Source organism: Vipera ursinii (assembly GCF_947247035.1).
Source record: "Vipera ursinii genome assembly, chromosome: Z".
NCBI lineage: Eukaryota > Metazoa > Chordata > Lepidosauria > Squamata > Viperidae > Vipera > Vipera ursinii.
Window position 1 is genome coordinate 91343319 of NC_139517.1, and position 16473 is coordinate 91359791.

A 16473-nucleotide genomic window follows, 5' to 3' on the forward strand; every position below is an offset into this window, starting at 1 on the left:
TGCAATTAATTTTTTTAAAAAACCTAAATCAGTGTGAAATATTACATATAAGTACCAATATATAATTACCATTGTAAAAATGACTATATAAAAATAGATCTAAATCATTATATTAAAAAGAGTATTATTTCTTATGACTTAGCTTTATATAGGAATCAAATTATTAAAACACTTAACATCATATATCAGGGGTGTCAAACTCAATTTCATTGAGGGCCGCATCAGCATTGCGGTTGCCCTCAGGGGGCTGGGTGGGTATGGCCTGGGTGGGCGTGGCCTACTGGGTGGGCGTGGCTAGACTGCATGTGGCCTACTGGGTGGGCATGGCCAGCTCTACATCGTTTGCATCAAGGGTGCCTATGGGGGCCTGGGCAGGAGTGGGACAGATCTGAGGATCTCTGACAGAAGGAGGGTCTCTGGGCCAGGGCCAAGGCAGTGGGGGGGCCGTTCCCTCACTGTTGCCAGGATGGCTTCACGGGCCGCATGAAACCACTTCGCGGGCCGGATCTGGCCCCCGGGCCTTGTGTTTGACATGTCTGTCATATATGAACATGATACTGCTTTTGAATAGAAATAAACCTATTGTTTTACTTTCTACTTTTTATATTTTATAAAGCCTGCTGCTACTTATGTGTCTTTTTAATCAAGTATATTACAGTATCTAAAAAGCACGCATTATTTTTCCTCATTTTTAAACCACTTTAGTTAAACTAAAAGGTTATTATCTCTGTCTCAATTAGGAGTTAGTTTTGCATTAAGTGATAGGCAAAAGACATAAAACCCAAGATGACATTAGGTGTATAGATAGCACTAATGTCATAATCAAGGCTATTTAGTTTTGGCTTAATTTGATTTGTGACCTCAACAACTATCATCACCATAATATAAATCTGTATTATTGTGGTTATTTAATCATTTTGATTGAGGAATCTATGAGTTAGGACAATATGTGAGCTTTATCACATCATGCAACTTTTGAAATAGTGACAAATTAAAAAGCAGGACTGTTAAAATAGTCAGTGGGTAATGGCAAAAGAGAGAGGACAGGAGAACAGGAGATTGGGAAAAAATCATAAAACAAACTTACTGATAGGAGAAACTGAAATTAAAACATCAGATTCAGTGATCTGCTGGCTTTCTTGATTCCATCTGTTGGTCACAAGAACCTAATAACTGAGGTTTTAATTCTTCTTCCTTGTCATTAAAATGGAGAGTTTATTTCAAGGCAGCTTAATAACAAATCTAGAATATTATATTTTCTTAATATAAGCATACTTGATACAAATAAAGGCATTCGCTTGTAGTAGTGTTAGGAACATTTTAATCATTTATATTATTTAGTTAAAAGATTTATATAGCCACCTATCTTATATCAAGCTCTGGGCAGTTCCCAATCAGCAGCTAAAAACACCAATAACAAAATAATATATGAATATATTAAAATTATAAACATTAAAAAAACTAAAGATACTAAAGCTAACTTTCAACATACAGTTCCTCATAAATAATCTCACCCACCACACCTTATACCAGCACTAGCGGGAAAAGCCAGGTCTTTAGAGCTTTCTGGAAGGCTAGGAGCGTAAAGTCCTGCCAAACTTCAAAAGGAGATTATTCCATAGGGCAAGGGCTGCTATGAAAAAGGCATCCTTCCTAGTTCCCGTAACATGTTAATGTTTAAGGAAAGAGATTAGCAATGTCCCCACCTATCTGATCTGGTATAATGGATAGATGTCGTCCTTAGGAAGAAGCGTTCTTGCAGATAACCTGATCCTGTGTAGGATTTTAAAGATAATAACTATGACCTTGAATTGTACCTGAAAGAAAAGTGAGAGCCAGTGCAGTTTGCACAGCAGAGATACTGTATTATATCGGGAAACCTTGGCATTATGTCTTAGTCATAATGGTCTAATTCCCTGTTTCCCTATGCATTCAGATCGATCTTACACCTTAGATGTACCACTAGCTTTTATTTGCTTTTTGTTTCAAAAGGGATAACAGAAGAATAGAAGAAACAGCTGAAACCAATGCAGAAATTCTTGTTCGTCTCACAGCAGCAGTAAGCCTTTCTTAAATATTAATTTGTGGGATGATTTTGACTACTTACATAAAAATGTTGTTTCTTGTGTTTGTATCTGGACTGTAAATCCTCCACTACTGATTAGCAGTGGAAAAGGCAAGAGCAGTAGTAATTAATAGTACTTGTAGAACAGAGCTAGTTATTAAACTCAAGAAACTCAAAATTAGGGTAAGTGTAGCTAATATGCGAAGCAAGAGTGCTGTATTAAAAATCATGGAGTATTTTGATTTTGATATATTTCTAATAAAGTTATCAATAGCAAGCTATTAATGGGAGATGTTTTGAAACGTTTTCAGGCATGTCTTTGAACAGTAAGAGATATTACTGAAGTTGGGAAATATTTTTAAACAATAGAATGTGAAATACTTGTAGCTAAGGCATTGATGAGAATTTTTTTTCTCAGAGATCCCACTGAATTCAAGCCAGTGAAAGAGGAACTGGGCACATTTATTTTATTTTATTTTTATTTTAATTCCATTTATATCCCGCCCTTCTCCGAAGACTCAGGGCGGCTTACAAGCTTAGCAGTAGCCTTCATTCTATGTATATGCCTGCTTATTAGGGCTTTCACACACACACACACCAAGCGGCATTATTACAAAGTCAGCTTAATTGCCCCCAACAATCTGGGTCCTCATTTTACCTACCTCGGAAGGATGGAAGGCTGAGTCAACCTTGAGCCTGGTGGGATGCGAACCTGCACTAATTGCAGGCAGCTGGTGTTACTTAAGGAGGCATTAGCCCACTGCTCCACCAAGGAGCATTAGCCCACTGCTCCACATGCAACTTGTTTTCTGGACTGGTCTGCATTAGCTTATTACAACTGGAACATCTTTGCCAATTCTGACTTTAAGATCCTAAGTTCATAAAATATCTTCATTTGAGAGCACTTTTTTCAGCTTTCTCCAGAAGAGTGTGCAGGAAGACCAGACATTAAACTATCAGATTCTTATCCATGGGAAAATAAACATTAATACCAAAAATTTGATCAAGACATCTGAAAATGACACTATGGGCCAGGATTTTTGTTGTACTGTTTGTTTAATTCTGCTGAACTGTTTGTTTAAATCAAGGTTAATAATTCAGCGCTTATTCCATGCAAACTCCATGTAACAGTTAGGAGAATCTATAAGCAAAATCTCAACAGCAAGAGTAAAGAAATATCCTGAGCTATGTATCTTGTAAAAATGAGCCATTTTTTTTAAAAAAAATATTGTTTAAAAGAGATATCATTTTTTTCTGTTCATCAGTTGGCAGCATTAGAAGCCATGTGCGTCTGCCTACCACAAGATAATGTGCTTAACTTTCATGAATAAAAATTGCTTTCACCCTCATGTCTTCCTGCTCTTTTGGATTATGGTGCCCTTCATCCCTGATAGCTGATCAGTCATGCTGGTGCTGATGGAAATTGTAGTGTTTTTTTTAAAACATGCTTGATCTCTTTGTTTTCAGATAGCTTTGAAATACACTTTTTTTGCTTAGCATGTAAATTGAATTGTTTATTTTTATTGCTAGATCTGCCAGTAATGTCTTGTTAACAGAACTGAAGTATTGCAGACGTTTTCCCTTAATGCATCAGAGAAACACTTTATTTTGTAATTTTAATTAAAGAGACAGTCCTGCCAACTTTGCCCATTAATGCTTATCTTGCCACTCTTTTATTTTTTTAAAAAAATAAAACTTCAATGCTGTCTTTGTTAAATTTATATTTTAGTCCTAATATGAAGAAAAAGCTAGATATAAATATTTTAAAATAAAATTGAACCAATTGAGGATGATCATTTTTCATGAAAGGCAAGGGCATAAACTGACATTGCATTCTAAAACTAAAGAATAAATTATTTAGCAATTATGCAGAAGAAACCTTTATATTTGGAATAGATAGAAGCAAAGTAGGCAATATAATGAGCACTTATCAGAGATCTGGAGACATCTAGGCTCAAAGATCTAGGGAACAGCTCATTGCCTATTCCTGTTGTGGATATTTATGCCAGAATTAGGCAGAAAGATTAAATACTGCAGAACTGATAGTGCAGTCTTGGTCCAGAATGGACCAGATATTGCTCCAATAGAGCAGTGTTTTATAAGCTTGGCAAATTTAAGATATGTGGATTCAGCTTCCAAAATTTTTCAGTCAGTATCCTGATTGGAAAATTCTGGGAATTGAAGTGTAAGCATCTTAAAGTTTCTGAGTCTGAAAAACATTGCATTACACTAATCAGTACATTGAATAAAATTAGGGAACTGCTGTCACATCAGCCTAGGTTATTGTGAAAACAGTTGAATTGAATTGAATTGAATTTATTAAATTTATATGCCGCCCTTCTCCCTAAGGACTCAGGGTGGCTCACAATAATAAAAAGTTAAAAAAACATAAAATACAAAATTTAAAAAAGAATTAAACAGGAAATGTAATAAACACATAACAATTAACCTAATAAAACCAAATTTAAAACTATAGTCAGTCCAGGCCCGATTGTTGGAACATCCATGTCTTCAGGTCATGGCGGAAGGACCGAAGGTCAGGGGCCATCCGCATCTCTGGAGGCAACTCATTCCAGAGGGTCGGCGCGCCCACAGAGAAGGCTCTCACCCTGGGGTTCGCCAGCCGGCATTGCTTAGCCGACGGAACCCTGAGGAGGCGGACTCTGTGGGAGTGAACCGGGTGATGGGAGGTTGACAATGGCAGCAGGTGGTCTCACAAGTACCCTGGGCCTAAGCCATGTAGGGCTTTAAAAGTAATTACCAGCACCTTGAATCGCACCTGGAGGGCAACCGGAAGCCAAAGCAGCTTGCGCAAGAGTGGTGTAACATGGGAGTATCGAGAAACTCCCTAAGCACCCACGTGGCCGCATTTTGCACCAGCTGAAGCCTCCGGGTGCATCTCAAGGGCAGTATAATGTAGAGAGCATTGCAGTAATCCAGGCGAGAAGTGACAAGGGCGTGGGTGACCGTGCATAGGGCATCTCGGTCCAAAAAGGGGCACAACTGGTGCACCAGATGAACCTGTGCGAAGGCTCCCCTGGTCACAGCAGTTAGATCCTCCAAGTTAAGCTGTGAATCCAGGAGGACACCCAAGTTGCGGGCCCTTTCTGAGGGGGGCAATACCTCCCCCCATCAAGAGAGATGGAACATGTTGGACAATACGAGATGCCAGTATCCACAGCCACTCGGTCTTGGAGGGGTTCAGCCTGAGCCTGTTCCTTCCCATCCAGACCCGTACCGCCTCCAGGCACCGGGACATCATGTCAAGGGCATCACTGGGTTGGCTCGGGGTGGAGATGAACAACTGGGTATCATCCGCATATTGGTGGTACCTCACCCCAAAGCCATGGATGATCTCACCCAGCAGCTTCATATAGATGTTAAACAGGAGGGGGAAGAGAACCAACTCCTGAGGCACCCCACAAGTGAGGGGCCTCGGGGTAGATCTCTGCCCCCCTGCCAATACAAACTGCAAGCAGCCCGAGAGATAGGAGGAAAACCACTGTAGAACAGTGCTTCCCACTCCTAATCCCCCGAGCCATTGCAGCAGGATACTATGGTCAATGGTATCAAAAGCCGCTGAGAGGTCAAGTAGGACCAGGACAGAGGAACAACCCCTGTCCCGGGCCCACCAGAGATCATCTACCAGTGCGACCAATGCTGTTTCCGTGCTGTAACCGGGCCTGAAACCAGACTGGTGCGGGTCCAGATAGTCCGCTTCATCCAGGAATTGCAGGAGCTGATGCGCCACAACACTCTCAACAACCTTCACTACAAAGCAAAGGTTGGAGACAGGACGATAGTTATTCAAGGAGGCTGGGTCCAGGGCAGTCTTCTTGAGAAGGGGCCTCACCACCGCCTCTTTTAAGGTGGAGGGGAAGACACCGTCCATCAATGAAGCATTGACAACTGCCTGGAGCCAGCCCCCTGTCACCTCCCTGGCGGCTGAAACCAGCCAGGAGGGACATGGGTCCAATAGACAAGTTGTAGCGCTCAGTCTACACATGATCCTGTCCACATCATCCAAAGACACAGGGTCAAACTCACCCCAAATGGTATAACCAAGACCTGTCCTCTCCACTCTGCCGGATTCCACCCAGTTGGAGTCCAAACCAGCCCGGATCTGAGCGATTTTGTCCTGCAGATACTGTACAAATTCCTCAGCCCTACCCTGCAAGGGGTCATCCCTCGGTCGCTGATTAAGCAGTGAGCAGGTCACTCTAAACAGGGCGGCTGGGCAGTTATCTGCGGATGCAATGAGAGCGGAAAAGTAAACACACTTTGCCGCTTCCATCACCACTAGGTAAGACTTAAGATAAATTCTTAGCTGTGTTCAGTCAGATTCAGATCTGTTGGACCTCCAACAGCTCTCTAGGTGTCTTTTACGGCGTTTCATCTCTTGGAGACCCTCAGTGAACCAGGGGGCCACCCAGGATCTGTGCTGGGTCAGAGGCCACAAAGGCACAACTCTATCCAAGGCCCCAGTAGCTGCCCTCTCCCAGGCTTCTACTAGGGCCTTGGCAGAGTCGTGGGCATGGGAAGCAGGAAATGTCCCAAGCTCTGTCTGGAACCTCTCAGGGTCCATTAAACGCCTGGGGCGGAACCACCTGGTCAGTTCCGCCTCCCAGCGGTGGGGGGTGGCATACTGAAAGTCTAGCTGGAGAAGAAAATGATCGGACCATGACAGGGGTTGGATGGTTAAACCCCCCCTACCCAGATCATTAATCCACTGTCCAGAGATAAAAACCAGGTCGAGTGTGTGTCCTCAATTATGGGTCGGGTCTTGAATTACTTGAGTCAGGTCCATGGCTGTCATGGAAGCCATGAACTCCCGAGCCAACTCAGATGCCTCTCCCGCGGAAGGCAGATTGAAATCCCCCAGAACTATAAGCCTGGGGAACTCAATCGCCAAGCCGGGCAAGATGTTGAAGAGCTTGGGCAGGGCCGATGACACGCAGCTGGGAGACAGGTACATAATCAATAGGCCCAACTGAACTCCAGGACCCCACTTCAAAAGGAGAGACTCACACCCGCCTATCTGAGGGACAGTGGCCACTCACAAAGACTCTCCCAAATAATAACCGCCACCCCCCCACCCCTGCCCTGGACCCGCGGCTAGTGAAGCACCCGGAAGCCCGGTGGGCATAGTTCTGAGAGGGGGACCCCCCTCTTGGTCCAACCAGGTCTTCGTGATGCAGGCGAGGTCCATGTTCTCCTCAATAAGATCATGTATGAGGGGAGCCTTGTTCACCATGGACCTGGCGTTGAAATAAACCAACCTGAGCCCAGGGTCCTGCAATCCTATGCCCTCGGGGGAGCAAGAAGAGCCATGAGGGTGGGAACAGGCAACTGCTTGAAGACAGTGGTGGCCCGTTCCCCAATTGCGATAAAGCCCTCTGCTCCCACACACTCTGCCCCTCCCAATCACTGTCAAAATAGGAAGACCCTCCTCACTCGGAGCTGAGTCCACCCCCAAACCCCTACCCCCCGTGACCGTCCAATGGTCTGGACTGCTGTCTGGGTCGAATTCCCCCAAGTTTGTTCCGGATCCCTTGGGCCTCCCCCCCTCCCGGATCCCCTTAAAATTTTATATAAAAATCTTGATAAAAATCCCCTCATACTCCTCTTTGAAGCATGCCATCTCTCAGGGTCCTACAACCCGTCATCTAGAAAGTTATTGTTGATTTGGGTGAAAAGGAATGTTAGAGAAAAGGAGGTGATCATGCTGCCCTGTCACTTATTTTTTCTTAACTGCTTCTCCATACAGCATACTAATTTATAAATCAGAAACCAGTTAATTGGTCCTTCAGGTACTGTAGGGTTTCAAGTTCCATAATTCTTCACATTTTGCTATGATTGTAAAAGCAGATTGGAACTAAAGTTCAACAAAATCAGAACCGCATAGTGGTCCAGATATAGTTATATCTGGGTGACATTAGGATTCCCAATGTCATTTAAAACTTTGAATCTTGAATGAGAAGAGCTTGGGGGGAGTAGGTGGAAATGGGGTTAGTGGGCTGATTGAGGGGCTTCAAATTCTGGAAATATTTTGACTGATTTGGTCCAGGTACTAGATGGCAGAGATTTTTGGGTTGTAGGGGGTGATGCAACCAAAGATGGGCTTTTGTGAAATGAGAAATGAGTGAAATGAGCTTATAGTTGTCACTAAGAAATATAATGGAACACTGGGAGCAGGCTACCCTTGGAGAAGGAGGGTTTAATAGCTTTTACTAATCCTCTCCCTAAGGTTCTTAGTCTTCTTCACAAGAACCAGGATTCTGACTTGTTAGTTGCAAAGGACACAGGGACACAGAAGATTTGTTCAAGCCTATACCCAAGAATCCAATCAAGTAAAGATCAGTGCTAAACTGGTGCTAGATAAGGGTCAACAGAATTCAGGAAGGATTGGACTTGGACTCTTTATGGGAATGTAACGACTCTAAGCTGATAACATAATTCTGCCTCCTAACTTGCTTGCTTTTCTCCTACCTCACTGTTGCTATTGAAAAAAAAACCCTCAACCACAATTTAATTGTGGATAGGAGGCTACCTCTGCTTTATATTACAAAAATCTAGAGGACAGGACAGTATCTCTAGGAAGTCTGCTCCTGGGGTTTCAGGTTTAGCATCAACTGAGGTCCGCAAATACAGTAGAGTGGTAGTAGTTGTGATCCATATGACTCTGTCAAGGCTGTTCGACCTAATTGCTGAGGTGATGATCTTGTTTCCCAGACTGGGGATGTTGGGACACATTAACCAAGCTTCCCTGGTGGGGAGTCTGGAGTGGGCCAGACAACTAAGGGCCAGATGGAACTTACATATGTGAGCAGGCCATTGAATTTGTTCTTTATCATGGATAGTTCACACACAAATGGCTGTGGAGTTTAATGTACAACTTCCTCTGCTGTGAGGAAGGATCTGTTAGATCAGTCTGTCCCAGATAATTAAAGAATTGCTGTTTTTTCAGAAGGTGCTTTGGGGCTGAGATTCTGATGAGCAGTTTGGAGGAGACCATGATCATTAGTTAAAGCGACAACTAAGGTGCTTGACCTATTGCAGTAACTCCCTTCTCATGGACCCATTACAATTCCTTGGTTGCTGTAACTGGGAAGCTCAGCTACTTGAAGTTGCACAGGGTATGGCTAGCCCAGTGGTGGGATTCATATATGTGAACAATTGGTTCTCTGTGTGGATGCCGCTTCCAGAAGTCCATTCTGGGCCTGGACAACAACAAATAAGCTACCAGTTCTGCTGAAGTGGTGCAAACCGGCTGAATCCCACCACTGGGCTAGCCCCATACTCTTCTCCTTCCCTTCTTTTAAGCTGCTCCTCTTTCAGGGTTCAGAAAAGCAGTTAAGACATGATTATTCTATCCAAAGTGCATGCTGTGTTTGAACATATAAATGGCCGGACTTGTGTTTTTGTACACATTTCTTTTGCTATATTTTTTGATTCTGTATTTAGGTTATTTTATGGGTGAGTTTATTATTGTTTTTGAGGATGGCTTTTGCTTGGTGGTATTTCTGACTGGAAGCTGCCCAGAGTCTTCAGGGAATAGGTAATATACAAATAAAGTAAAAAAAATGCATTTGTTTGTTTAAACTTCTCCTATATGGAATCAACAGACTCACCTTATCAAAAGCACTGAGTCATTTGCTAAGTTAAATACTGTTAACCAATAATAATCTAAATGTAAAATATTAATTGAATTGTAACTCCATAAACTAAAATAAAGGTGTAATGAATAACTAATAGTGTGTGAGTGATGTGGCTCTTCAAGATGATCTTTTTGCTTCTTTCTTTTGCCAGTTCAGAGTCTACTTTTGGTTAAGTACATTTAAAAGTCCTTTTTTCTAAGCACTTATTTCTTGATGAGTCAGACTGAAATCTGTAAATAAAGGAAATGCATGTTCTCTCCAAACAATAGAAGGGCGAGGAACTGTTGAATGAGAACAGCTGTGTTGAATAATGCCAAGTTAGTTCAAGAGCAGGAAATAACTGCAAAGGTTGCACTTTTGGTCAAAGATAGTTTATTTCAGTTAGTTAAAATAATATGTAAATGTTGTACATAAGGCAATGGACGATGCTAAGAGATCAGGAAACTGCTAAAAGGGTATATATTAAAACATTACAATCCTTTATCTTTAGACTTTCAAATTTCTTCACAAGTTAGGCCAGTTTGAGTTGCTTATTTGTGAAATTTATATTGGAGACACTCTTCTATTTATCCTGGCTTAATCAAAGTTGTTGATGAGTGACCTCTGAGAAGACATTTGATGAAATGAGGGAACTCTGTGTGCCAAATGTGATGAAAATTGTAAATCTTCCCCACATCTTTCCCCATTTTTTTAGATTTATAGCTTGGTCCCAACCTTGTTGAAGTTAGCTAATACTATTTAGTTAATACTATAGTTCAGCTCTATTGCATCCAATGGAGCATACATTTCAATAAATATAATTAGGCTTGAAGCTGAACTCCATTCTGGTCTTAAATTAAGGATTTTGGAAAGAGCAAATTCTATCTTCTACTGTATAGGCAGTAGATAAACAATGTGGGAGTTCCATTGGTATTTAACCATGAAACAACATAAATGGTAAAATAAATTTATGTGTTTATGTATTCTATCAATATATTTATAACACAATTTTCTTGATGTGCTAGGTGCAGAGAGAACTGGCAGCTGTTCTTGCTATGAAAGCAAGAAAATCAGGTGAATATACAAAGTTTTTGACTATATACAACATTGTTGAATATAATCACAGAAAGAAAAACAGAACCAATGCTCTGAATATGACAAAAATATTGCTGATATTTGACATCTGAAATGTATGAAATATGTCATATATTTTTCACTTTTCATTCATCCAATTAATATTTACTTGATGTATTTGCTTGCTATATTTTAGGTAGTCCTCATCTTACAACCAAAATTGAGCCCAAAATTTTACAACTTTCTTGCCAAATGTTTGTGAATCTGGCTTCTCCATTGACTTAGTCAGAAAGTAATAAAAGGTGGTCATCACATGACCCTGGGACACTACAACTATCATAAATATGTTGCCAACTATTGAAATTTTGATCAAGTAACCATGGGGATGCTGCAATGGTTGGGGTGGGGTGGGGTAAAAAATGGCCATAAGTCACTTTTTTCAGTGCTGTTGTAATTTCAAATGGTCAGTAGATGAATGGTTGTAAATCAAGGACAACTTGTTTTATAATATTGATTTATTCTGCTTGCCTGCATTTGTATACTTTGTAAATTAGTACATTGCCTTAATTTGAAATACATGATTCAGTTTTTAAGGTGATGTTTATTTCCATTGTTTAAGCTGCTTATCTAAGAACCAAAGTGTATTTTTCAAAATTGCCAATATTTACCTTTGTAGAAGTTGTCCAAAGTAGGAACTCTGGGATATTTGCTGTTGGGAGAAACCTTGTTTTTCTATGAAGAACAGGATTTCTTCTAATTTCATGTCAAGTCATTGAAATAGACCACATTTTCAAAGGAAAAGCTGTTAAAAATTTGAAATGGATAGACAAAAGCAATGCCCATTTCACAATTAGGTGAAAACTAAAAAGAACGAGCAGCATGAGTTATTTGTATCAGTTAGGTTTAGAAGCAAATTTGATTTTGAATGGTTGCTGAACCATCAGTTGTAAGTTGAGGACCATCTGTATTTTTGTACACATGTATTAATTTTAAAAATATGAAAACTTGAGACGAAGGACAAACATTCAACCAATGAATGGTGCTAATTCAGTAATCTTGTTTCCCTTTTCTGTTTAACTATCTACTCCTTATTTAATTGTTTAAATTATTTTCAAAGCAATCCATAAATCTCACAATCCCAAAACCATTGTTAAGCTTTTCCTCTGTGGTTTTCTGCTTGGATTGTTAATGGTATTTTGGAAGCTATGTGATAAATACAATTTGCTAGTATTGTAATTTTTGTTTGGTGCTTTAGTAGTGAGCATAATGCCTAACATTTGACATGGCTGGTGGGAAATGAGATATTCCCATATTTTTTATTCAGGAGTACATATAATTTGAGCTATAGAATAATTGGAAAATTCAGTTTAAAGAACCTGGTGCTTTCTGGATAAATTAGTCTCCATGCTAGCTGTAAATTTTATAATTCAACACATTCAGAATATGCAACATCGGGGAAAGCTGTGTTATCTTTTTAAAAACTTTGAGTCCTTTTCCTGTATGAGTCAGTGAGGGGAAGCTTTCTCCAATTAACATTTCCAACAATTGATTTGCCTTGCATTTTATGTATCAGCTTTACGAAGTAGTTAGCATTGATATTAATTGTTCACTCTGTAAAACCTAAAGAAAGGAAGTTGACACTTTCCTTGGCTATATTGTTCCATTCTGTTTGACTGCAGAATATATTGGGCATAAGTAATTAGTCTGTGTTTAAAATTTTATCTCTGAAGTCTATACTAATACATTTAAGAATTGCTTTGTATAATATAGCAGAACTGTGTTTTTCTACCTAGTTCCCTCCCAGTCTAGCTTATCTGGATAGTAATGTTAGGGAAGGCCATTGTGGGAGACTATGGATTAAATTTTAATACTGGGATAAACACAGACGCATAGAGAAATATATCCTGTTCTTGAGTGAAAGTACCCAATATTCCTTTTATACTTGAATATACATTCTTCATGTATTCAGTTCCAGGTTACTCTTTCTGCTAAAAGTCCCTCTATGTTTTTATAACTGGTTAGCAGTAGCATCCACAATTTCAATGCAGGGTCTTTAATCCTAATATTGAAACCAAATTTAGAATCTACATATTGAAAAATGCTTTTGGAACTAGAATCTGGACATAAACCCATGAAAGATTGCCTGCATAATTCAAGTTTTCCCTCAAACATACTACAACCAATTCTGATAATAGACAAGGACATACTCTTGATTTCTTCTTTGAATCCATTGTAAACCATCTTGTGGAAGTAAATTTAATTTCAATTCTGTTTTACATAGATTTCAATTTGGCATAAGATTTTTCTCTGCTAAACTAATAAAAGTATAAGCCAATAATGGAATTACTATGGAGTAATCTTAATTTTAACTGAAAGAAATAATACATGATTATTATGCATCAAGTGAATCTTCCATTATGGACAGAGAAGACTATTCTTATTGAAGAAATCAAATAAATCTTGCTTAGCAAGAATAGCAATCCATTTTGTTAGTAAAACATACCCAGAGTTTTTTTGAAAAAACCTTTAATCCATTACTTGTTTTATGTTAAAAAATCTTGAAGGAAAATGCTTCTTGCTGCCCACAAGGGAATAATGAAATAAAAATAAGGAATAGCATCCTGATCTCTTAAATGGCTATTAAAAAATCAGCATCCTAAATTCCTTAGGCTTATGGAGATTTGAATGCATTTGAATGCATTTGAAATTACACTTCAGCAAGCTGTTATTTAACATTCTACCTTGTATTTATTAATGGATGATAAAGCAAAAAACGTACGTATAAGCAAGGTGTAGCTGTAATAAAATTGACTGAATTCTTTGTTCTTTGGTTACCCTGTATGTGCATTATTGAATTGATGTATGGCTCTATCTATAGTTTTTGCATTCCAGTTATAAAAATACCTTCTTTTGCTTTCAACAAAGCACTGAGCAGATTCTTTCTGTTGCCATAATAGGCATTTTTATTAGACGTCTTATGACATCTCAAAGATTCTGAAGAATTGCTACAGGAAAGTTTTCTAGAGTATTTAAATTTTAAGCATTTGTACAATTCAAGATTTTGAAACAATTTTAAAGGCATTTTTATGGGCTACTGAAGAGAAGGTTTGGCAGGTCAGAGGCTTCCCATATTTATTCCTATCTGCATTAATCAAACCTGGGCCTATATATGAGTCATTTGGAATGTGGTTTAAAAAAAGGAGTACATTCTCAATTCTGAAGTAAAAGAATTAAACAAATCAAATTGCCAAAATTCACCTATTTTCTGACATATTAGGGTACAAAAGAGACATGATTGGAGTACAGATAGTTCTAACTTATTGAACGCTCATTCAGCAACCATTACAATACTGCCGAAAAAAGAGTTTTACAATGGAGATAGATATCTATATATTTAATCATTTCCCATGAATATTTACATATGTGTTCACGTGCAGTGGTGGGATTCTGCTGATTCGCACCACTTCGGCAGAACTGGTAGCTATTTTTTGTTGCCCAGGCCCAGAATGGACTTCCGAAAGCGGCATCCACACTGAGAACTGGTTGTTCACATATTTGAATCCCCACCACTGCTCGTGTGTCCTTGTATATGCAGAAAAGGAAGTTGGACTTGTTTAGAATTCAAGCTGAATGACTGCTGTATTTTCTATATATATTCAGAATCTTAGAAAATAATTCGTAGAGCTAACTGATTTTGATGGACTGCTCATTTTACAACTTCCCTTTTATACACACACACATGTGCACACATCCGTGCACACACACACAAACACACACACACACACACACACAGAGAGAGAGAGAGAGAGAGAGAGAGAGAGAGAGAGAGAATCTCACACTCAGAGAGAGAGGGAGGGAAACATACAGGCACTCATATATTGTTATTTAAAAACGTAAGAAAATTTAACTAATATATAATAAGAAAAAGAAAAGGAAAACAAAATCAAACAGGGAACTGAACATACGAAAGCAAAGAAGGAAAAAAAGATGCAAAGAAGCCACTTCTGATTGTGTTTAGAGCAGTTATTATAATTATAAATTTATATTTGCTCTATAGTTGCAAAATAACTTTGTTTTCTATATTCTTTCTAATAATCAAAATTATAAATTATACATTTATTTTTTACTGTTTCACTCAAAAAGTCTGGAAAAGTTTTCATTAGCAATAAACTATTATTTTTTTCTCATCAAAGTAGTCTATTTGGTTATCTCCGTAAATTCAATTATCTTTAACAACCATTCATTCACTGTGTGTAGTAAGAATTTTTTTTACATATTTTGCATATAATCTTACTACAGTTATAAAAACAAAATTCCATGAGTTTTTTGTCTACCTGCCTCAAAAATCTCCAGTTTCAATTGTATATTAATATCTAAAATTCTCTAAATGAAAGTAAACAAAAAGAATTTGTGGTTTTGAGCATAGAAAGGCTGAGTTTCAAATAGAACTATATACAAATGATGAATATGTAGTTACTAAAATATGCAAATTTGTATTAAAATTTGGAGCAGAAGAACAAGTAAAAGGGTATAAAAAATGTTGATTATAATATACATATAGAACAATGGAAAAATATTTGGTTGAAAGGATTGAATTTACATTATTTTTTAATAAAATATTTCATTGGTATTGAGAACTAGAGAAATTTTCTAGAATTTTAAAAAATTACGGTGGAAGTGTGAATAAGAAGGGACATTTTACGAATGAGTTAGAATATCACACTTTGCCATAAAGTAGTTTGTTTAATTTGATATAGAACATTGGGTGATGCAGTCATTGTAGCTTATAAAAATGTTTGTAGCTTAATTTAATGTGTGAACCATATCAATATGCTAGTATTCTGCTCTGGTTAGCAATTTTTATTGCTAACTAACTACATAAAGTATGTGTCTTTATGTAGTCAGCAATCTGTGTAACGATTAGAGCAGGGGTAGGCAACCTTGGCTCTTTTATGACTCGTGGACTTCAACTCCCAGAATTCCTGAGCCGGTTGGCTCAGGAATTCTGGGAGTTGAAGTCCACGAGTCATAAAAGAGCCAAGGTTGCCTACCCCTGGATTAGAGTGTTAGATTAGGACCCAGGAAGTTTGCTTTTTACTGCAGAGAGGGATGAAACTCTGAAGTATTTGGCTGTAATTTTTTTAAAAAAAATATTTAATAAATATTACACTTGCTATCTCATATGCATATGACTCTGAGTGGCTAACAGTGATTAACAGAAACAGGATAAAATAACCATTTCTTTTTAAAAAACACAATATCAGTAGCATAGAATAACCGCTGAGAACATTCAGTACATCCAAATCAGTCATAAGACGGATTCGTTCTTATGTTACAATCCCAGTCAAGAAGGCAAACCTAGGTTTTTAATGCCTCGCAAAAGATGACAGGGCAAGAGCAAGTCTAACCTCAGGGAACATGATGTTCCAAAGGACGAACACCAGGGCACAAACATTGTCTTCCTGGATCCTTCAAGATGAAAATGCCTAGGAAATGAGATGCAGACAAGACCACCTGAAGGAGTTCCTGTAAAGATAAAAAGAGGGGAGATTTAAAATAAGGCAGGCTCATAGCTTGGGGGGGGAGGAGGAAGGGGGCTTCACTGGCGACTGAGAACAACAGATTTTGTCCCAGATTTTTTCCTGGTGGTTAGTACTGCCCACTTATGAACCTGGTAGTGATACCTCACTGTTTTAA

The 16473-nt window shown here is 38.9% G+C and overlaps 1 protein-coding gene across 1 annotated transcript in view; it reads left to right on the forward strand.

Annotated features, from left to right (window-relative positions):
• RAPGEF5 (Rap guanine nucleotide exchange factor 5) overlaps nucleotides 1-16473 on the forward strand; it is a gene marked incomplete at its 5' end in the record, with an annotated part of 119272 nt that overhangs the window by 26915 nt on the left and 75884 nt on the right. Inside the window, 2 exons of the mRNA XM_083376175.1 lie at nucleotides 1993-2059; nucleotides 10728-10776. Coding sequence (XP_083232301.1) covers nucleotides 1993-2059; nucleotides 10728-10776 — 116 coding nt within the window. The remainder of the gene's footprint in view (nucleotides 1-1992; nucleotides 2060-10727; nucleotides 10777-16473) is intronic.